Here is a 23,582-nt window from a genome sequence, read left to right on the forward strand (position 1 = left end):
ATACTGAGGTCCCCAGGATTTCCCTGGGCAAAGCACATTCCAGAGGGATTTTCAATATGAGCCAGGATCTGAACATTCCCAGGATTTTCCTGGGCGGAGCACAAGCCAGAAAAGTTTAACAAGAGGCAATCCCCAAATCATTTGCTGGGCCCTTAGTTCAGAGGGGTTGCCCCAACCCCAGGATTACATAAATACTTCCTATCTGTTTGGCATTCTCCGGGACCTTTGGTCTAACTCCTTTGGATCCATCATTTCATTTTATTTTCCTAATAAAATTGTGAGGCAAGTAGCACAATTACCACGACTGTCACTTGTCAGACCAGAAAACTGGCAAAGACAAATGATTCGTCGGAAGTTACTTGTCCCTGTCTCTGAATGCACGCTCACTCTCTGGAAGGCCTGGCACCCGAAGGTTGGGCTTGGTGATGGTGGCAGCAAGCGGCAGAAACCAGGCAGGCCTTCCTCCTGAAGCTCCAGCTTCTAAGAGGCAAACGAAGAAGAGGCAGGGAGCTGGAGGCCATGTGTTGACTCTGGCAGACTCTACATACCTTGTCATGCCAACAGAGCTACAGAAAGTGAAAACTGTCAGCCGGCACTGTGGGGAAGAGTTGGCCCGGCCTCTGCCAACCGTCACGTGCCCGGCGGTTGGCTCGGTGGCAGAAAGCCCACGTGGGCTGCATTTGAAAGGAGTGCGCTCGGCCGGCTCCCCTCCGGAGCCGTCCCTGGTCCCTCCTGAACCCCTGCAGCCCTGGCTAACCTCTCTTCCTCTCAGGGGTACTTCCAACATTACAGACTGTCCTGGCTCACAGGACTACTAAATTCTCAATGAGATGAATGCATTCCGGTCTACAGTTTGCTATTGCCCTCTGTTCATGCTTGACCACCTAAACCACCCCTCCTCATGGCCTTCATCTCTCTCCCCCAGCTTTCTCACCTGATCTCTCTACATCATTTACTGTCTAAGTAAACTAGGAATCCCTCCTTGTGTCTTACTTGTTAGTCACTTTTTAATATAAACTAATCCCCCAAGTAGATCCTAAGCTCCAAATCTTAAAGTCAGACTGTATCCGATCATTCACAAGGAAACTGGGATCCAGAGAAGTTGTCAGACTAAGTAACTTAATGCAGCGCAATCAATCACGGGTAGTGCCAGAGCTAGCGCATGGGTCTCCTAACTTCCCAGCTAATGTGGTTTCACTACAATTCAACAAACATTTAACTGAGCAGCTGTTGCATGTAAGACCATGCTGGGTTCTTAAAGCGTCCTTGAGTTAATAGCATCATAAATCTGGGGCTGGAAGGGACCTCAACTTGATCAACCCTGTCATTTTCCAGATGAAGAAACTGAGATCTAGAAAAGTTAGATTCTGACCTAAGTAGTCAGCCTCAGGAGTACTCTTTCTCCAAAGTGCAGTTTCTTTCTATTGCACCTCTTCTTTCCAAAAAGCTCTTTTTAATGACTAATCAAAACCAACATATTTCCTCCATCCTCTATGGTTCCAAAGCTCTCCATTCCTTCCCCTTGTACTATAACATTCTCCTTTTTCTATATGTTTCTATACTCCTCAAGTTCTATGAGGGCAAGAAGATGATCTTAGTCACCTTTGTATCCCCCATGGTCCTTTGCTTGGTAAACTGTATACAGTAAATGCTCAGAAAAAATATTTACTAAATTGAATCATTAACTCACCTACACCCACTCTAAGTTTCATGCTCATGGATGTTGGCAGATGCTAATCTAGCCCTAGATGCACATCTTCAGAGTAGGGCTTCCTGATCTGGGATCCACAGATCTCTAAGGAGATCATTATTTTTACTAATTTTTTGTTTTCCTTTATAGTCTCCTGCATTTTATTTTATCATTAAAAATTTTATTCTGAGGAAGGATCCATAAGTTTCATCAAATAAGTCCATAGCACAAAAAAAATCTAGGTGGATAGTGTAATCTGTCAGTCTGTCTAGGCCCTGACTTTATAATCTCCTTGAAGGCCAAGGAAAGAGGTTGTGTAGTAGATAGAGTATTAGATTAGAAGTCAGGAAGATTAAAGTTAACATCCTGCCTTGGACATTTTCAAAGTCTCAGTTTCTGAATCTGTAAAATGGGAATAATAATAATAATAATAATAATAATAATTACTTCTCACTAGGTTTCTGTGAAGATCAAAGGAGGAAACATAAGTAACTTTGCAAATCTTATAAAGTGATGCAGAAATAATAGCTACGTAGTATTTTAAAATAGGACCAACTAATAAGCTGTGCTCCTTTTGTAAGCACTTTTTGCTATTGCTGCTGCTGAAGATGATGACCAGGATGATGAGTGAAAATGGAAGACCAAGGGTACCTGCTCAACCAATGTCTCAGAACCAAGTGGAAAGTTCTATTTCCCCCCAACAGGCATTCATAAGAGCCTGAGTGTTAGCAGCCCAGTTAGTGGATGGCTCATATACAGCAGAATCCCCTAATTGCTGTTTTCAGAGTTTAAAAAAATGTGAAAAGTCAAAGAGATTTTGGAGATCCACTAAGTCCTAGATTTTACAGATGAGGAAAGAAAAGAAGTGCCCCAGAATTTGAAGCCAGAATTTCTAACTCTGAGGCCATAGCTCTCTCCAATAGGCCTCCGTGCCGGACAACCTTGCCATTCAGCCAGCTCTCTTCTGGAGCACAACGGCCATTCTGGGAGAGCCAAAGTCATCCTCTCAGTTAATGACTGACAAGGAGAGCTGGCTTGCTGCCTACCCTGTCAGTCTTTCCCAATAATTAAAGCCTCCATCTTTAACATCGGCCACTTTGTCCACCAAGGTCTTTCCTGGATTTCCCTCTGGTCCCCCAGTGAACCATTCCACAGGAATTCTACTCAATGCACATTCTGAACAGGGTTGAGGGGAAACCCTCATCAAATGATTAATTTGGATGCTGTGGCTTCAGCCAATGTGGCAGCCAGCCGCTGCTCCCTAGTGAAGGCCATGGAACCAGCCCAAAGTACCCCCAGCTGCTTCAGAAACATACGTGCCCTTCCAAAAGCAACATTCCCACCCTCCTCCCCCACTGGGGAAGCTGCCAAAAGCCAACCCTGAGCCTCAGCCCTCAGGCCCTCACCACCAGGGGAAGCTGCACGGATGATGTTTGCAGCTTTGGGAACACTGTTTGTTTGACAGCTAATAGAGAGGGGAATGGGCGTGGGAGGGAGAGGAGAAGAGGAGGCTGGGGGAAGAGGCATCCGGGTGCTCAAACAGAGAGCAGCCTTGAGTGATGGAAAAGGAGAGCTATTCATCCACAGAGCCAATCCCGGGGCCTCCCAATACTGGGCAAGCACTGTGCAAGTGGCCGGATGAAAGGGACACTCAGGAGCCTCGCAGCTCTATGGAACTGAGCGCTCCTTGCCAACTGCCTCCGGACTGCGCCGGCCCCGGAGGCTCCCCGTGCTGAGGCACCAAGCGAAGCACTCAGAGGGGAAGCTCTGGCCAGCCAGCGCCCTCCTCCTGAGTCCTGCGTGCTCCGGGGTCTCCGCAGGTGCTCTCAGCCCACCCCAGCTCCGGCCTCCCTCCTCTCCTCCTCCCCATCATTCACAGGTACCTCAGCTCCCCTTGGCACTGCCCCTTCCTGCCACCTCAAGGACTCTCCACCTGGCCGGAGCTCTGCTGAGGCCCTGAGCTCAGAAGGAATGCCCGACTTGCTGTGGAGAGACCGGGGAATCCTGGATTCATGGGGAATGCAGGGAGATGGCCGCTAGAGGGAGCTCCCAGCTCACTTTGGCTGGTCTGGCCAAAATGACAACTCCCCTCCCTTTAGGTTCTCATTGGGGGTCTTGAGTCATTTGCAGACAATAAACAGGAGGTCTGCGAAATAAGCAGTTCCACAAAGATCCTCCAAATCCCTAGAGGTGTCAAATGTCAGAACTGGAAAGCTCAGAGACCACTTAGTCCAAGCCCTTCAAATTCTCTTTGAATCCATAGAGAGAATAAGGGGCCAAAAGTCCTGTCCCTTTAGTGGTCCCGCTGAGCCTAAGAGCCAAGTCTTCCGACTCCCAGACCCGGATCCTACACTGCCTGGCAAGTCTGAGAACCTCAAAGGGAATTCCAAAGTCATCTTTTCTAAATTTCTTCCCTGAACTCTGGAATTCAGACGATAATAATCCCAGTCCCTCAGATTAGCAGAGAACATCCCTGGGAGTAGCCAGGGAAGGGTCCGTTACCCCAACAAAGAACACGTTTTTTACAAGCAATTTACAAAGACAAGTAGTCCTAGAATTCACGTCTTCTCACTCCCAATCTAATGCTTTTCCCATTCTTTCACGAGGCAGATAATGGGGCCAAACCCCGGCCACGTGAATCTAGCCCTGTCTCTCTCTTCCAGCAGAGGGTATAAAGTGGAAGTTCATCCAGGAACTAGGAAATTTCTTAGCTGCCAGGCACCCCACTTATGCATGTGCAAAGGACTGGGGCTGCCTTCAGAGACTGCATTGATGGACGAGAATGTATTTAAATGTTGGCACTGGGGGTTGCTCAAAGCTCTGGCCTGTGTGTGGATTTATGCTTCACAAGTTTGATACTGAATAAAAGCCCTATTTATAATGAAAGTCCATTCCCTCTTCATTTCAGGGATGGGGGGCTGTGAATATGGAATATTTACATAGGTTAGCAGATGTGGTCACTGTCCTGATTAGTTTGGCTGAAGAGCTTATTTCCTCCCTTTTAAAAGTCTCTGTAGCAAGGAAAGAATCACTGGGTAGGAGAGGGAGATGGGGAACAATCCTCTTTGCTGCAAATGTAAGGAATAAGGATATATATTTGGAAATGAATATGATGTAAAAATAAAAGATATCAGCACATTAAAAAATAAAAGCAGGGAAGTACTTTTTGTGGTAGCAAAAAAGCGGCCACAAAGTACATACCCACAGAGAGGTGAATGGCTAAACAAACTGTGAAAGATGAATCTAATAAAATGCACCATAAATGACTAGAATGAGAAATCTGGAGAAACATGGAAGGGTGATGGCAACTGATACAGAGTGAAGTAAGTAGATCCAAGAAAGCAATATATACAAGAAAGAAAACAATTTAAACAGAAAAAAAACAAGAAAATGAAACAAAAACTTCATAAAATTTTGAACAAGAAGGTGAGAGTCTAGAAAAATGGGTAAAGCCTTTTGTGAAGGACCAAAGCCTCAGAGATTCAGAGCTGAGCATGACCTCTAAGTCACCTCATCTAAGGCTCTCATTTTACAAATTCCCAGGAAAGTGACCAGTATTTGAATCCTGTTTTTCTGACTCCAAATCTAAGACTCATTTTTTCCATGGCTCCCAAAAGTCTTGAATGCTGAATTATACTCTAGTCTATAGGCAACAGTCACTGAACATTCTGCCATACATAAATAGCCTACACAAGTTTCTTTGAGGAGGGAAGGCTATGTTCATAGTGACTACTCAATTTTAATACCCTAGGATTCTAATGAAAGAAAAGTGGGGAAAGGAAGGGAGGCCAGGAGTTAGGAAGGCATTCTAACATAATGAACAACTAGCTAAAAGAATATCCCGAAGGAATCCAAGGGGATGGATGGTAGTAATCTGATGAGGAACAGTTCTTTTGCCTCAGTGAGTGGCAGACAAAAAGACCAAAAACTATAAAGTATAAGAATCAAGGAGACGTTCCTTCCTTGACTCAAGAGGCAAAGGGAAGAAACAGGACTTGATCTGAAACTCACTTTCATTGAACTCAAGAGTTCTCCATACAAAGAGACTCACAAATAAGAGAATACCAAAAGAGCGAGAAGACAGACAGGTGCTCTTGGCTAAGATGATGGATAGGAAATATACAATTATTCTGCAGGGTCCTGGCCCCATCCTGCCCATTCCCTCTGACTTTCCACTAAAACTACTCAAGATGATGGAAAAGCAGGAAGGGAGCTTCCCTCCCTTCAGCAGGCACTCTGGACCACTCACCAAGGGTCTGCTGGTTCCGGACCCCCCCAATCACCACACAGATCTCGGCTGGCACATCCCCAGACCCGTCCTTGACGTTCTTCTTGGACTCTTTGGCGTCGTCCTGCCAGATCACCTCCTGGATGTAGTCATCGGGAAGCTCCGTCTTCACCTTCACGTCTGTCATCGTCCCCTGCTCTGAGCACAGTGAGGTCTCTGCCGGCACAGGACTGGAGCCCTCTGCCTTGGCACTCTTTGGGCTCCTTTTTAACCTCTCCCTGCAAAGGTAAAGAGAAGAAGAGATCAGTGGCCTGCTTGGCATTCAGGCAAGGGCCCTCAACATTCACCTAGGGGGTGTGTAATATATTCCAGATATTTAATTCCGGAGTCCTTAGCCCCCTAACAGGGGTTATTAAGGTGCAGGAACTAAGATAACCCAATAATATGAAGAATGTTTCCATGTCAGATGAGGTAAGATGAACTTGAAGAAGCCTTCAATCACTTCTATTCCCCAGTCAGTATGCTTTAAAAATAAGATCATTCTTCTAAAAGTAAATGTCCTTCAATCAAAGAATTGCTGAACATCATAGAAGAAAATAAGAGAATATGACTGTGCTATGTAAAAAAACAATAAATATGAACTCAGAAAAAATAAGAACTTGTATGAAAAGATACAAGGTGAAATAAGCAAAACCAAGAAATAATATATAAAGATGGTAATAATCTTAATACATAAAGACAACAGAATGTTGTAAAGTTCTAATGACCAAATATGATTCCCAAAGAAGAAATATCTTCCCTGTTTCTTTACAGATCATGGTTGTGAAACACTTTATATAATATCAAACTTTTCCATGGTGTTGCTTAGTTGTGCTGAACTATTTCTTGCCCTTAAATTTTTTTTCTTGTTATACATCCTAAACTCTCAGTATTCTAAGTAACTCCTGAGACTGCAGACTGCAGAAAGTGTGCTGACTTGCATTGATAGAGCTTCCTATCCTAATACCTCCCTTCTGGGAGTTCCCTATACCAATCAAATCATAGATTCCATCTCTTAACCTTATTTCTATAAAGGATAATTCTCTGGGAGCAAAAAGGAGCAGGAATACATTGGGAAATGAACATGATGTAAAAACAAGAAATACCAATAAAACGTATTTTAAAAGAATGAAAAAAGTCTAATAGATGAGCAAGTTTTAACACAGAGCATTTCAATTAATTAAAGCAAGACTAATTTAATTAGCTAGCATAATTTATTCACTTCAACTTCAAGAATTTTTTAAGTTGGTGCATATGAGTCCTACCTTCCTTGAAACATATTAAGACTCCTCTTTGCCAATACGCTCTTGGAGAACAGATACAGCCTCAAAATTCATTATCCTACACAACCTGAGTATGAAACTCAAGAGGTACTTCCATGAAGAGGTTGTTCAATACACCATTAAAAACACTAAAGATGACTTTAACAAGGGTGATTTTGAAGGCTTTGAAGACATGAAAGCAGCAGGTACTGGATCAGCATGGCAATAGAGAACAATACCTTTCCCTATCTTTTCTTAGTTTCCACCCCCCCTTCCTCAAGACCCACATATAGCTCTTTAACTCAAGCAAGTTCTTCCTTCTACTCTGTCTTTAGTTTACCAATAAAATGCAAGCCCTTTGAGGATAGCAGTTGTTTTTCATTTTATTTTATTTTTTATCTCTTGCATCTAGCAAGGTCTTGCAATTAGCTAGTCAAAAAGTATTTCTTAAGTACATTCTACTACATATCAAATACTGTGCTATCCACTGGGGATACAATGAAAGGCAAAAACTCTCTGCCTACAAGGAGCACATATTCCAGTGATGAAGCGACCTGTATAAAATAACCAGGTGATATAAGATATATAGAGGCTAGATGGAAGACAATGTGGAAGGGGAAAGGGAAGGTGTAAGCTGCTGAGCAGACTGGGAAAGGCCTTCTGCAGAAACTGAGATCTGAACTGAGTCTTGAAGGAAGCCAGAGAAAGAAGTAGAAGTGAAAAAAGAAAAGGGTCCTACGCATCTAGAAAAGAAATAAAATGGGGTATTCAAGGAGGCAAATGACTTTAGAAAACTGGACCTCAGAGTGTGTGGAGGTGAGTGAACTATGAGAAGATTGGGTGGAAGGAAGGGGGCAGTTTAAGAAGCCACACAGAGGACTTTACATTTGATGCTAAAGGTCATAGGGAACCACTGCAGTTCACTGACCCAAGCCATGACATGGTCAGACCTCTAGGGGACATTTCAAAGGCTACTACAATAGACGAAGTGAGATACAATAAGGGGCTGACTAGGGGTGTGGCTCTGGGAATTTTTTTTGCAGACATAAATGACAAGATATAGTGATGTATTTGAAAGAGAGAAGAGTTAAGGGTAATACCGAGGTTGCTGGCTTGGGTGACTGGAAGGAAGGTGGAGTCTGTGATACTAATGGAGAATTATGGAAGAGAAAAGAGCAAAGATAATGAATTCTAGGACATACTGAATTTGAGATGTCTGAAAAGCAGGTAGTGATAGATCTGAAAAAAGGTTAAGAGCTGAATATGCTAGTTCTGGGAATATATGAAAAGAGGACCTAGGACAGAGCTTTGAGGGACATTCTTGCCTATGAGTGTGACACTGATGAAGAACTAGCAAAGGAGATGGAAGGAGAAGAGCAGGAAAGAGCAATGTTACAAAAAGCAAGTGAGGGGACAATATCCCAAAGGCAACCAAGTGTCAGATGTTTCAGAGAGATCCAAAAGGACCAAAGAACCATTGGATTTGTCTTTTAAGAGACCATTAGTTACTTTGGAGGTGACAGTTTACATCAAATGATATGACTGAGAGAATGGCTATATCAAATATACCTTTTTTTAAACAGTTAATTAGGAAAGATGATAGAATCAAGAAAGAATTGTATGCGTGTATTAAAATAATTGAGGACCCACACATTTGTAGCAACCCTTTTGGTAGTGGCAAGAAACTAGAAACTAGTGGATACCCATCAGTTGGAGAATGGCTGAATTAGTTATAGTATATGAATGTTTTGGAATATTATTGTTCTATAAGAAATGATCAGCAGAATGCTTTCACAAAGCCCTAGAGAAACTTATATGAAGTGATGCTAAGTAAAGTGAATAGAACCAAGAGAATATTGTACACAGCAACAAGATAATTATGTGACAATCAACTCTGATGGACGTGGCTCTTTTCAACAATGAAGTGATTCAGACCAATTCCAACAGACTTGTGATGGAGGGTACCATCTGCATCCAGAAAGCGGATTGTGGGGACTATGAATCACAAGACAAGTGTTTTCATCCTTTTTGTTGTTGTTTGTTTGCTTTTTTTTCTTTCTCAGTTTTTTCTTTTTTGATATGATTTTCTTGTGCAGCATATTAAATGTGGAAATACATTTAGAAGAATTGCATATGTTTAACATATATTGGATAACTTGCTGAATAGGGAAGGAATGGGAGGAAAGGACAGAGAAAAATTTGGAACAAAGGTTTTGTAGGGTGAATGATGAGAATCATCTTAGTGTATATTTTTAAAATAATAGACTATTATTTAAAATAAAATTAAAAATAAATTTAAATAATTTTTGACATTTTAAAAAAGTTTTGAGTTCCAAAGTTTATTCTTCTCTCTCATTTCCCAGAAATAATAAGCAATCAGATATAGATTATACATTTGCAATAAATAAAACATTTCCATATTTGTCATTTTGTACAAGATGAATAAAAAGAAAAAGAATGAAAGCAAGAAAGCAAAAAATAGCATGCTTCAGTCAGTATTCAACCAATATCATTCTTTCTCGGCATCATCAGTCTGCTTCATCATTAGTCTTTTGGGATTAATGCATTGCTGAAAACAACTAAGACATTCACAGTTCTTCATGGAACAATATTGTTGTAACTATGTACAAGTTCTTCTGGTTCTATTCATTTTGCATCACTTTCATATAAGTCTTTCTAAATCTTTCTGAAATCATCCTGCTTGTCACTTCTTATAGCACAATCTATATTGTGCTATATAGCACAATCGCATAACCATAGCTTTTTAGCTATTCTCTAATTAATGGGCATCCCTTCAATTTCCATTTCGTAGCCATCATAAAAAGAACTCAAGCAAGATTTTCTTTAAGAACAGGGAAATATGAGGGTGTCTGCAGACATCAGTAAAAGAACCAATAGATATGAAGACACCAAAGATCAAAGAGAAAGAGAGAGAGGGAGAAGAAGGAAAGGAGGGGGAGAGAGAGGGAGGGAAGAAGGAGAGAGGGAGAAGAAGGGAGGGGGAGGGAAGGGGAAGCGGGACAGGGAAAGAAATATGGGGGAAAGAAATGGGGGAGGAGAAAGAAAAGGATAACAATAAGAATGAGAAGGAAAAAGAGGAGGGAGGGGATAATAACTATGGAGAATATTAAACAAGATGACATCACAGGTGCTTGAAGAATAGAGACATAATAAATATTTGTTGAATTGAACTGAATTAGTACTCAAGAAACCCATCAAAACCAGGATCTAAAGGGAAAAGGAACAAAAGACTTGTCAATGGATGGACATGTTTAATCACATATTCTTTCATGTATTCTTTTCCTCAAAGTTCAAGAGGTGTCTAGAAGAAGGGGGATGGTACTTCTATTCTGCTCTTAGAATCTACATGCACCATACCCATTGAGATTTATGGAGCCCTATCCCCACACCTTCCTTAAGGCAGACAGTGGGATGATTTGTCTTCAAGTTCTCTGGTTACCTGTACCTGAGTCTCTCCCAGTTCATTATTACCACAATGACAATGATAATAATACTGACAAGTCAAGGGTGACTTCTGACATGGATTGTTTTTAAAAGAGAATCTATCCTTTGAAAGTTATGTAAATGGCTGGAGTGAGGCCATTGTGACAACACAAAATACTCTCCTTTGTTCATGTCCCACCAATTTTTTTAAGAATCAACACAAGTTCTTTCTCCTCCATGAAGTCTTTCCCCAAATATCCCAAGTCACAATAATTCCCATCCATGCCCCTCAAACTCCTAAAGCGCACACAGCTTGCATTGTATGACTGATACTGAGCATCATGAGTCAGTGGGGCTCAATGGATGGGACACTGGATTTGGGATCAAAAGAACCAGATTCAAATCTAAGCTTTTCCATTTATTACCTGAGTGAACTCGAGTTATTATCTTGCCTCTTTAACCCTCAATTTCTACCTCTGTAAAATGAAGGTTCCTAAGATGCACTCTGGTTCTAAAATTCTATGCTCCTAAAAACATTCTAAGACTTATGTCCCACTTTCCCAAAGGAATGTAAACTCTTTAAGTTCATTCTGCCTCATATAGAACCTAACATAAGGCAGGATATGTATAAAGTGCTTTAAAAAGGCTTGTGGATGATGATGAGGATGGTGACAGGGAACTTATAAACTTGTAAGATAATGAAGCTATGAATCTGTCATCTGCCTTAGGCCATTTCCTGGCTCTCGTGCTAACTCTAAATCTAAGGAGTAAGAAAAAAGGGGAAAAAAAAAGACTGGGAAACAGGATCCTCCCTTGAGCACCAGACTGAGCCATAGTTATTTTTCTGGGAGATGGTGAAGAAAAAAAAGCTTCAACCTCCTCTGTGAGATAGAAGGAATGAACTGGGAAAGAAAAGCAAAATCCCCAGCCAAACAGCAGTGGATAGAGATCTTCCTTAGAAAGGAAAAGGAAAGGAAATTACCCTGGGGAAAAGGGCAGGAGGTAGGAGGGAGAGTGCCAAAGACAAGGGGAATCATCTTCAGTAACAATTCCAGCCCAGCCTCCTACAAGGAGAACACAAAGCTTCTCCAAGTGGGTCAGCCACGTCAGAGCTGTCAGTCCTTACAGCATTCATCTCTTGTTTGTTCATTGAGGAAAAGAGAAGTGTGATTAATAGCTCCCTATTCCTGAAGCCAATCCCACAGCCAACTCATCGAGCCCTTCCATCTCCTCCCTCCACCTCCTTAGCATCTCGCCAAACCATTCATGGCAAAAAAGATGAATGAGTGAGAGAATGAGTAAGTCACTGAGTGAGTGAGCCAATGCAAAGGAACAGCTGGGCCTGGCTGGCTTTTTCTCAACTGCTCTCGCCTCCCAGGGTATGGATTGGTTCCTATCAGGACACAACAGGCTAGAGCAGTCCTGACTTTCCCTGCAACACTTGTGGTAGATGGACTACACTTGAGTCAAACACAATCCTCATTTGAGCTCAGGACACCTGTTCAGAAAGCTCATGGTGCTCAGTCCCAACCAGTGTCCTGATCTCTATCCTATTCAGTTAACCCAGAAGTGCTCTTCAGAGCCCCAGAGCTTTAAGTAGACCCTACTTGTCATGTGCAAAAATGAAAGCTATACAGTCAAACGATTTGCACTCTATAATGTTAATTTGTTTTCTAGAAACTAAAACAGCAATTTTGGACCAATTACTTAATCTCTGGACCTCAGTTTCCCTCTCTGTAAAACAAAGAATGTGGTCTAGATTATATGTCAAAGTTGGGGTGAAGAGAGGGGGAAGAAGAGGAAAAGGGTGAGGGAGAGAAAGAGGGTGAAGGAGAGAGAAATGAATTTCCAGTGCTTTTTCACTGCCTACAAATGAAACTATATCCTTAAAAACTGACATTCGAGGTTTTTTATAATATTCCTGTCATGCTCTATATTCTTGAAATAGATGACTCTCACTCCCTTTTCAATACCTTGCTTATGACATTCCCTGTACCCAGAATAGAGGAGGAATTCCCTCTCTTATCTTTCAGCCCCAAAGGTCCCCTTCTTCCTTGGAGCCTTCAATAAAAAGTCCTTTCCTACACCCAAAGTAATCTATCACCTAATTTCTCATAGTCCAGATATATCCCTGATATGTATAACACTCTCCCTTATATTAGTTACTTGTGTATCAACCAGCCAGTCAGAACACATCCTGTAAGAGTATAAGCCACTTGAAGGCAGGGTAAATATTATAAGACTATCCAGCACCTAGCATTGGGTGCTGCACGAGGATATGATTAATAAGTATTTATTTAATGAATCTGAAGACCAGGCCTTCAGAAATATCTTGTATAAATGCTTATTAAATTGAATTGCTTATAAATATCACATGTGTATACACATACATTTATACACATGCATACACACATTCTCTCATTCTGGCAAGGATGGAACTGACTAAGCATGAGCCAGTTAAAAGCAGGACTCATTCTCCTAAAATTCATCCTTGAATGAAAATCACAGGGCCCTAGAAAGATTAAAGAACAGTAAGAGAGTACATTTTTAGCAGTAATAAGACTCATAAACCACCAAACAGCACTCTCAGGTACACCCTGGGAAACCATGGAGAGACATTATTACTAGCCAAATGGTAACACGCATTCCTCTTCCAAAATTCCTACCTTCTCAGTTGGGAAACAAGAAAATGCACTACTAACCTCCTGCCTCCTCCCATCATACACATTCAAAGCTCCAGGACAGGCTTCAGCAGCCTCTTCAAGCTCTGTATGGCTTAAGTGACAACAAGGGAATAGAATGAGATGATTTCCAAGGTCCCACAGTATTCCCAAACCCTAAGATCCAGTGAGGAGGATGCTAATAGGTAGAAGCAGGAAAAGGAAAAAGAGTGGGCAAAAACCAACCAAGTAAAGAGATAGAAGATCAGGACAAAAATATAAGAAAAGTAACAAAAGGAAAAAAATAGGTTTGTATTGTTTAAAACCAGGAAAAAGGATTCCCTACAACAGCTTGGATTTAAAACTTGGTTCTACCCCTTACTTAGTACCTGTGTGAATTTAAATAAGTCATCCCCATTCTCTAATGTGTAAAATGAGAAGACTGAACAAAATGACTGAGGTGACTTCTGGACTTCTGCAATCTCTTTGTGTAGTTTAGGTAGCTACTCTGTGAATCCCTTTCTAAGACATTTATATGACAAGATTTCCATCAATTTGTTATTATGATTTAATTTTCAATTTTGAGCTCAAAGTATATACCCCTTTCTCTTTTACAAAGCAAATTCATGTCTATTAATTATTTCATTTGATCCTTACAACATCCTTGGGAACCATATAGGACAATAAGACTTTTTTTCCTTACCCCGAGGGTAATTTCTTCCTAACACTTTATTGTAAGAGAAAAGAAATTTAAGATTTAATAGATTCTGTGACCAGTTCAATGTTATATAGCAAATTGGTAATGGAGCCAGAATTTGAACACAGGTCTCCTGACTTTTCCCCCAGTGCCCTTTCACTTATGTCATGATCACCCATATAAACATCAGAGAAAACCCCACAATTCCTACTGGTCATGTCCAGGAAAGGATGGTTGAGGAAATGCACCATCCCAATCAAGGGAAAGTAGAAATCCAATATAGCTAGCTAGTCACACCACAGTGAAGTGAAGAGTACTAAGAACAATGGTACCCTTTGGAATACAAAAGAAAGGTTAAAAATAAAAACAAACAAACAAAAAAACAACCCTGAAATTTACAGCACTTTGGACTTGGCTTTAACAAGCTAATAATCATTTCCTAGGCACTGTGGATACATGGAAAGGCAAAAGTGGTTTGTAATGTAATGTAAGCCCCAGGGAGCTTACATTTTAATGGAAGAGATATGCTAACAACTAGGTACATATGTAAGATATAAAGAAAGCAAATCAGACATCATCTCAAAGGAAATGCACTAGAATTAAGGAGGACCAAAAAAGACTTCTTGTGGATATCTTCAACTTAGAGAAGAGCTAATCCAATTCCAATTGGTCAATGATGGGCAGAATCAGCTACATCCAGAGAAGGAACACTGGGAAATGAGTGTAAACTGTGAGCATTGTTTTGTTTTGTTTTGTTTTGTTTCTCTTCCCAGATTATTTTTACCTTCTGAATCCAATTCTTCCTTTGCAACAACAACAACAACAAAATTCGTTTCTGCACATATATATTGTACCTAGGATATACTATAAGATATTTAATATGTATGGGAATGTCTGCCATCTAGGGGAGGGGGTGGAGGGAAGGAGGACAAAAACTCGGAACAAAAGGGAGTACAAGGGATAATGTTGTAAAAAAAAATACCTATGCATATGTCCTGTCAAAGAAAATGTTATAATTATAAAAATTAATTAAAATAAATAAATTAATTAAAAATAAATAAATTAAGTTAAATTAAAAAAAAAAATAGACTTCTTGTAGAAGATAGGATCTGAGTCTCAAAGGAAGCCAGAGGATAGAACTGCGAAGAAAGAGTTTCTAGGTATGAGGAATGATCAGAGATAGTATGAGAAAACAGCAGAAGAACAGTATTACTGGTGTTATTGAATACATAGTAAGTACATAGAGGGGAGTTTAAAAAAAAGTGTTCTTATAGGGGGCCTGGTCATAAAAGATTTTTACAAATCAAACAGAGGATTTTATATTTGATCCCAAAGATCATAAGGATTCACTGGAATTTATTGAGAAAAAAAAGTGATGTGCTTTAAGAAGATCCTTTTGGCAGCTAAGTGGTAGATGAACAGCATAGGAGAGTTAACTTCAGGCAAAGAGAGCAGTTATAGGCCTGAAGATGAAGGGGATATAGATGAGAGATATTACAATAGAGTTCAAATTCCACCTGAAATACTTCTTAGTTGTATAACCTGGATAAGTTATTTAACCTCTCTGAGTCTCAATTTCCTTAACTTAACATTTTCAAAACGGGGATAACAATTGTACTTAATATCCAAGGTTGTATTGGAAAACCTAATTGCAATGTTTAAACTTAGCTCTGGCTTGGCTGAGAGACCAGATTTGTTTAATGATTAACTCAGGACATCCAAGTTTCGCCGACTCCCTCCTAGTTACCCTGAGTACTACCCCCACCCCAAAATCTTTCCTAATAGAAAATTCAGTGGCAGAATTTTCACCTGCAAATATATAGATACTATGACAAAGATGTAGAACAGAAGGAAATTTCTTACATTTCTTGCAGCAGTCTTCAGATCCCTAAAAAGTTTTTAGGGTCAGCATAACCTGGAAGTACTAAGTTAAGCATTAAATGAATCCAGTCTCTAAGCAACAAGTCTGATCTGTCAGCCACACAGGGCTAAGGTTCAAACAACGCAATTAAGTTTTCCTCCACTTTTCCCCCTTTGGAGCTTTGTAAAGGCCAGCATTTCTAAACTATGGAAAGGACAAAAGCAAAGAGCTAGTTTAAGTAACCTGAGTTGGTGAAGAGCAACCCCTTCACTATTTATCTAGAGCTTGATAAAATTCCTTTATAGAGGGATAGGGACCAGAATAGGAGCAATATATTATCAGGGGGATCAAAAATTAGTATAAACCAGGAGCTATAAGTCAGAGTACTTATACTTGTAACAGGAAACAAGTATATTACACAATACACAAGATTTCCCAGGAATTGGAAGAATATATAGAACCATGAGAATCAGCCAAAAAAAAAAAAAAAAAATGTTCGTTAAAAAAAAAAAAAAGATTCACAATCACATGTTTGAAAAAACTTAGTTAAGCAATGTCATAATCTCATATATCCCTAAGGAAACAAGTCTCATTAGACAAACTCTAGAGGTAAACTAACTCAGGCTACTGAGTAAACTACATTTAGCTAGATGCTACTTCCTTGTGATTCAGTTTTAATTGTATATAAGGTAAAACTTAGAAAGAATCAGGGGGAAAAGGCAACCATTTTTGCTCATCCCTCTGCTGGATGCCTTAATAAATTTCTTTCTACAACTTTTTTTTCCCCCCAATTCTGGGTTTGTTTCCTGATAACATGAGAGTGACTGGAGTTGTAAAAAGTGCTTGAAAATCTTAAAGCACAGGGGGCAGATCCAAGATAGTGGAGAGTTCTACTTTATCTGAGCTCTTCCTGGCATCCATTAGATCAACATCGGATCAAGCCTCTGAACTGGTTTTGGAGTGATACAACTCCCAAATATTTGGAATATAATAAATTTCCAGCAGAAGCTATTTTGGAAGAACTTCAGAAAAGATCTGTTTCAATTGGGCAAAGGGGAAGGCGGCAGAGTGCAAGCACAGTGCAGGGACCCAGAGCAGTGTGGTATCGGCAATGGGAAAGCTACTGGGAGGCTCTTAGCCAAAATACAGCAGTGTTGGCTACTCTGTTCTTGTTCAGAAGCCTGTGGATCATCAGAGTAGCTGCAAAACACCCAATACAAATACAAAAGGCAAAAAGTGAGCCTCTGAACCTTGAAAAATGTGGGATTTGGCTATGCCTACCCAGCACTGGCCCAGGGTAACATAAAGCCTCTATCACCTGTAGAGGAAGCTTGGGTCAAGCTCTCCATTGCCTTAAAAACAGACCTGAATCTTAAAAAATGAGCAAAAAAAGCAAAACGAACTCTGACCATACATAGCTTTTATGGAGACAAGACAACAGACCTCAAATCCTGAGGATACTAAAGGCAAATCTTCCTAGATGAAGCCCCAAATATGAGTTGGTCCCCATCTCACTAGGCTCTCTAGGAAGAATTCAAAAAGTATCATAAAAGAGAGTTACAAGAAAAATGGGGAAAGGAAATGAGAACTTTGCAAGAAAGTTTGGAAAAAAAAAGAAATTATCTGAAGAAAACTCCTTAAAATAGATTTAGTGAAATGGAAAAATCATAACTCCTTACAAAATAGATTTGACGAAATGGAAAAAGCAAATAACTCCTTACAAAAGAGATTTGATGAAATGGAAAAAGTAAATAACTCCTTACAAAATAGATTTGATGAAATGGAAAAAGCACATAACTCTTTACAAAATAGATTTGACGAAATGGAAAAAGAAAAATAATTTAGTGAAAAACAGAATTTGTGAAATGGGAAAAAAAAAAAAACAATGAACAAAACAACTCATTTAAAAGTTCAGTTGACCAAATGCAAAAGGAGACAAAAAAGCTAACTAAAGAAAATAATTCACTAAAAATTAGAATTGAACAAGTAGAAGTGAATGATTCAATGAGACAATAAGAATCAATCAAACAAAACCCTAAAAATGAAAAAGTAGAAGAAAAAGAACTAACTTGGAAAATAGACAAAGGAAAGACAAACTAAGAATTATTGGACTTCTTGAAGTCATGATGAAAAAAGAGATTGGCAACATCTTTCAGGAAATCATCAGAAAAACTGTCATAACATCTTGGAACCAGAAGGTAAAGCAGCCATTGAAAGAATTCACCAATCATCTCTTGAAAGAGACTCCCAAATGAAAACGCCAAGGAATACTGTAGGTAAATTTCAAAATTATCAGTTCAAGAAGAAAATATTGCAAACAGCCAGAAAGAAACAATTCAAATATCAAGCAACCACAATTGGGATTATCCAGGACCTAGCAGCTTCCACTTTAAAGAATTGAAGGGCCTGGAATTCTGAAGAACAAAGGAACTTGGACTACAGCCAAGAATCAACTACCTAGCAAAATAAGCATTATCTTTCAGGAAAAAGATGGACATTCAATGAAGTAGGTAAATTTCATTTATTTCTGATGAAAATACCAGAGCTGAACAGAAAACTTGATCATCAAATTCAAAACTTAAGAGAAGCATAAAGAGGTTAAAAAGGAAAGAAAAAAAATAACTTTCTTTTAAAAGTCAAAAAGTTTACTTCCTTATATGGGAAAATGATATGTTTAACACTCGAGAACTACATCTCTGTTAGGGGTATACTTAGAGGATGCAGGTATAATTTGATTTTATTGTGATGATATAAAATAGGAAACTAGAGGTTGAAGGGGGATTGTACTAAAAGAAATGGAAAGAAAGGCAAAATAGGGTAAATTACATCTCATGAAGAGGCAAAAAAAAAAAAAAAGACTTATTACAATTGAGGGAAAGAAGAAAGGAGGATGAATATTGTGTGAACCTTATTCTCATCAGATTTGTATCAAAGAGAGACTATTAGACATATTGAGCTCACAGAAAAACTTGTCTCACTCTATAGGGAAGTAGGAAAGGAAAGGGGATAGGAAATGGGGAGACTAATAGAAGAGAGAACAGAAGTAGAAGGAAGAGATAAAAAGGGAAGAGGGGCTGTAAAAGGGGAGGGCTATTTGAAGGAAATAGTGATAAGAAGCAAAACCCTGGAGAAGAGGGAAAGAGAGAAAGGAAAGAGAAAATTATAACTTGGGGAAAATAAGAAGGTGGGAAATACAGAATTATTTTAATGGAGAATGTGAATGGGATGTATCCTCCCATAAAACGGAAGCAGATAGCAGACTGTATTAAAAGCCAGAATCCTAAGAATATGATGTTTACAAGAAATACATTTAGAGCAGAGTTTTGCAGGCAAAAAGCTGGAGTAGAATCTATTAGCTGAAATAAAAAAGCAGAGGTAGCAATCCTGATCTCAGATAAAGCAAAAGCAAAAATAGATCTAATTAAGAGATAAGGAAGGAAACTATATATTGCTAAAGGGAGTAGTAAAGTAGTAAATGAAGTAATATCAGTATTAAGCATATATGCATCAAGTGGTATAGCACATCAATTCTTAGCAGAGAAGTTGAGAGCTGCAAAATGAATTAGACAGCAAAACTAGACATGGAAGATGTTCCTTACTCTACCATAACCAGACAAATCAAACCATAAAATAAATAAGAAAGAAGTTAAGGAGGCAAAAAGAATTCTAGAAAAGTCAAGTATTGGAGAAAAATGAATGGAGACAGAAAGGAATATACTTTTTTTCTTGGCAGTACATGGAATCTACACAAAAATTGACCATTTATTAGGTCATAAAAACCTCAAAATCAAATGAAGAAAGACAGAAATAGTAAATGTATTTTTTTCAGATGATGATATAATAAAAATTACATGCAATAAGAAGCCAGGGGAGATTCTTTTTGCACAGCAAAAATAAGTTTGGACATGTATACATATATTGTATTTAACTTATACTTTAACATATTTAATGTGTATTGATCAACCTGCCATCTAGGGGAGGGGGTGGGGGGAAGGAGGGGAAAAGTTGGAACAAAGGGTTTTGCAATTGTCAATGCTGAAAAACTTCCCAGGAACATATCCTGTAAATAAAAAGCTATAATAAAAAAAATTTTTTTTAAAAGAAGCCAGGGGAAAATAGATAAAAAATTAATTGGAGGGGGCAGCTAAGTAGTGCTGTGAATAGCTGTGTGACCCTGGGCAAGTCACTTAACCTCAATTGCCTTAATAAAAATAATTTAATTGGAAACTAAATAATTTAGTATTAGATAACTAAAGAATGAGTGGGTGAAACAACAAACCATAGACACAATTGATAATTTCATCCAAGTGAATCACAATAATGAGATCACATACCCAAATTTATGGGATACATCCAAAACAGCTCTTAGGAGAAGTTTTAAATCTCTAGATGCTTACAATATTTCCAACAAAGAGGCCTTCTCACCGAGTGGAATTCCTGTCCATTCAATACACAAGAGGCATTCTTCATCTCCTGACACTGCATGGCCACCAGTGTAGGCTGTCCATTGTATAGCTTCATTCACTATATCATTGGTCCACCCTCATTTTCGACTACCAACCATTTTAAGACATCTTTGCAGTGTTTCCCCTGTACTAAAAACTTGCTTCTGATTGCACATATCCATCACATATGACCATGTCTCTCTATTGCCCTTTGAATGATCTATAACTCTATTACTGTCTTTAGTGTCACCACAGAGAAAAACATGTACTGGACAAAAGTGTGACTACTATCATGGCAGAGGTCCAACCCTGAGAAGTTTCTCCAATATATCCCTGTTTGGAAATGACATTGTCCCGATAATGTCAAATTTCCTAGAGGTTACTGAAGATCGTCTTAAAGAGCACTGCCCAAATCCCAAAAGGAGATTGTCCAACTGTGGCCTGGTCAAACCATATTAGGAGTATGTTCATTTCTGAGTATCAGTTTTCTAAGATTTTTAAGACAGACTGGAACATATCCAAAAGAAGGAAGCCAGGTTGGAAAAGGATGCAATCATGTTCTATGAGAATCTAAATGTATAATATGAATTCACTCATGTACTTACAATTTACATATTTGCTTTAGCATCATTAACCTTCTTAATTGGGCATAATAAGGACATAGATTAATCTGTGGCTATTTCCAAGGGAATGGAGGTTGAGGCCAGAAGAGGCTGGCAGTGACAACAGACCCTCAGATAAGGTAAGAGATAAATAATTTGGTGATGGGTTAGACTCAAAGGTTTGAGAAACAAAAATGAGCTTCTCTGAGGAAGCATAATTAGGGTGCAGAGAGCCAAGAGGCTATTTTTGCTTTCAGGGAAACTAAAGATAGAAAGAAGACACGGCTGGGATGTGTGTGTATATATGTATGTGTGAGTGTGTGTATGTGTGTGTGTGTGTGTAGATGTATGCATTATATCTTATATTTTATATACACATGTGCACATAAAAACATATGTACATTTATATATGACCAATACATATTTATGTGTATGTGTATATATGTGTATAATACATATATATATTTCCATAAATATATTCACATATAAAGCCACTCCAGTATCTTTGCCAAAAAAATTCCAAATGAGGTCATAGAAGTCAGACACAACTAAAAACGATTGAATAATAAAAGTTACATGTTACATATATGTGTGCATATATTTCTTCATATTATTAAACCTTGCAAATATATTTGCATATGTGGGTATATACATGCATATGTGTGTAACAAAAAGGCAAACATATCTTTTCTCTCCTAACTGGTTTTCCTACTCCCAGTCTCATGTGTGTATATGTAATTGTTAGTCATCCTTTTTGTTTGTTTGTTTGTTTGTTTTTGATGAGGCAATTGGAGTTAAGTGACTTGCCCAGGATCACACAGCTAGGAAGTGCTAAGTGTTTGAGACCATATTTGAATTCAGGTCCTCCTGACTTCAGGGCTGGTGCTCCATCCACTGCGCCACCTAGCTACCCCTCACCTTTTGTTTTTGAAGAAGAGCAATAGCATGATGGGGAGTTGATTTGGATTTAGTGAGGCAGTTACACAAAGTCGTCAGTCTCTTACTCTCTCTTCCTGAGACATATACATAGATACACATATAAATAATCGTCCACACACATGCATCTATATATACATGTATGTATTTATATGAGTGCAAAGTTGCACATAATACACATGACAGGCAAGGCGACTGGATGGCAAAGTGAGTGCTAGTGGGTGACGCTGGTTAGGAAGAAAGTCAGGGTAAGTCACTCCTTTGGGTCTCAATGTTTTTGTCTATAAAATAAGAGGGCTGCCCTCCATCATTTCCAGTTCTGTTGTCTTAGGACTCTAGGGTTCTGTGGCAGGTAGAAGTTTTGTAGAATTCAGCAAACATTGCCAAAAGGAGAGTACCAATTTAAAAGCAAGGATACCTGAGTCTGAAATCTGATGCCTGCAGTCACATAAACAGGAAGGGAAAGTCAGGATTTAAACCCAGGCTTCTGATTCCAGCTTAATATGCTACCCTCTAGTCAATGCTAAGTGAAGGCTCCAGTGAGGAAGCATGAAAGAAACCAAGTCAGGCTTTTACCTTTAAGTAATGACAATAACAATAACAAACATTTATACAGCCCTTTAGGATTTCTAAAGCTCTTTACATATATTGTCTTCTGATTCTCACAAAGGAGGAAACAAGCTAGGTTATTTGTTACAAGTCACAAAGCTAATAAGATTCCAAACCTAGAACTCCTGGAACCAAATATATTGCTCACCCTACACCATCTAGCTGCCTGTATAGAGGACTTCTTAGAAGGCATAATTTAAGAAGCCCTTGAGAAGGCCCCTACCTCTCCCCACCTTCCAATAATCACCTGCCTCCTACCTGATGCCTGAAAATTTTTCTCTAACAGGAGAATAATTTTAAATCTGCAAAGAACCATCAGGCCAAAATGCCCAGGGAAGGGAAAACCTTATTTTATATCCTAATAAAGGTTTAAATGACGAATCTGGATCCTGTGCTGTGAGCAAGGTATATTTTGAGAATAGAGGGGAAGCAGGTGCGAAAGAAGTATATGTGAGGGAGTTCAGGGGAACAGGGCAAAGCAGGCAACAGTGTCAAACTGGGGAAGCTACAGAATCAGGCTAAGAGGGAACAAGAAAGGAAAGTCACTTAAACTTTTATTGTGCATTTAGCTGGCAGCCTTTGCTTAGCCTAGTGCAAATGCTTCCCCACACAGGGAGTCATCAGCCGCTCTCAGGCAATCCCAGAAGTCAGTATTCAGTTCTCCATCAACACAGAGACCACCAAAGAATAACCACCAGACATATCCTAGCTCCACTGCTCAGGCTTCAGGGCCATCTTCATGTCACCTGTGTCGTACACCTGTTATATTTTCGCACGATTAGTCATCCTCTTTAACACCATGCCCTTGAGTCCTCCCCATGCTGAGGGGAGGGCCTGCCATTGCAGCTATTTCTTGACTTCTGCATTTTAAATTTACAACCCAAATGTTGCTTTCCTCCCAATCTTTGCATTTAATTAGGTATCCTAATAACAAAGGCACCAAAAAGTAGTTATATCACTTTGAATTAGTAGTGCAGATACTTCTAGTTCCATTTAAATTTTTTTTCATATATCACTTTTAAAATAGAGCTCATTATTTTAATTATATCCATTTAAAATGTACAGTACAGTACTTGGGTATTCTCAGCACGAATCATTAGGTATATTAG

The 23,582-nt window shown here is 39.4% G+C and overlaps 1 protein-coding gene across 1 annotated transcript in view; it reads right to left on the reverse strand.

Annotated features, from left to right (window-relative positions):
• ZNF618 (zinc finger protein 618) overlaps positions 1 to 23,582 on the reverse strand; it is a 224,605-nt gene that overhangs the window by 61,836 nt on the left and 139,187 nt on the right. The window contains 1 exon segment of the mRNA XM_074293637.1: positions 5,940 to 6,196. Within this exon segment, the coding sequence (XP_074149738.1) occupies positions 5,940 to 6,196 (257 nt within the window).

This window comes from Sminthopsis crassicaudata, chromosome 2 (genome assembly GCF_048593235.1).
Source record: "Sminthopsis crassicaudata isolate SCR6 chromosome 2, ASM4859323v1, whole genome shotgun sequence".
Classification (NCBI taxonomy): Eukaryota; Metazoa; Chordata; class Mammalia; order Dasyuromorphia; family Dasyuridae; genus Sminthopsis; species Sminthopsis crassicaudata.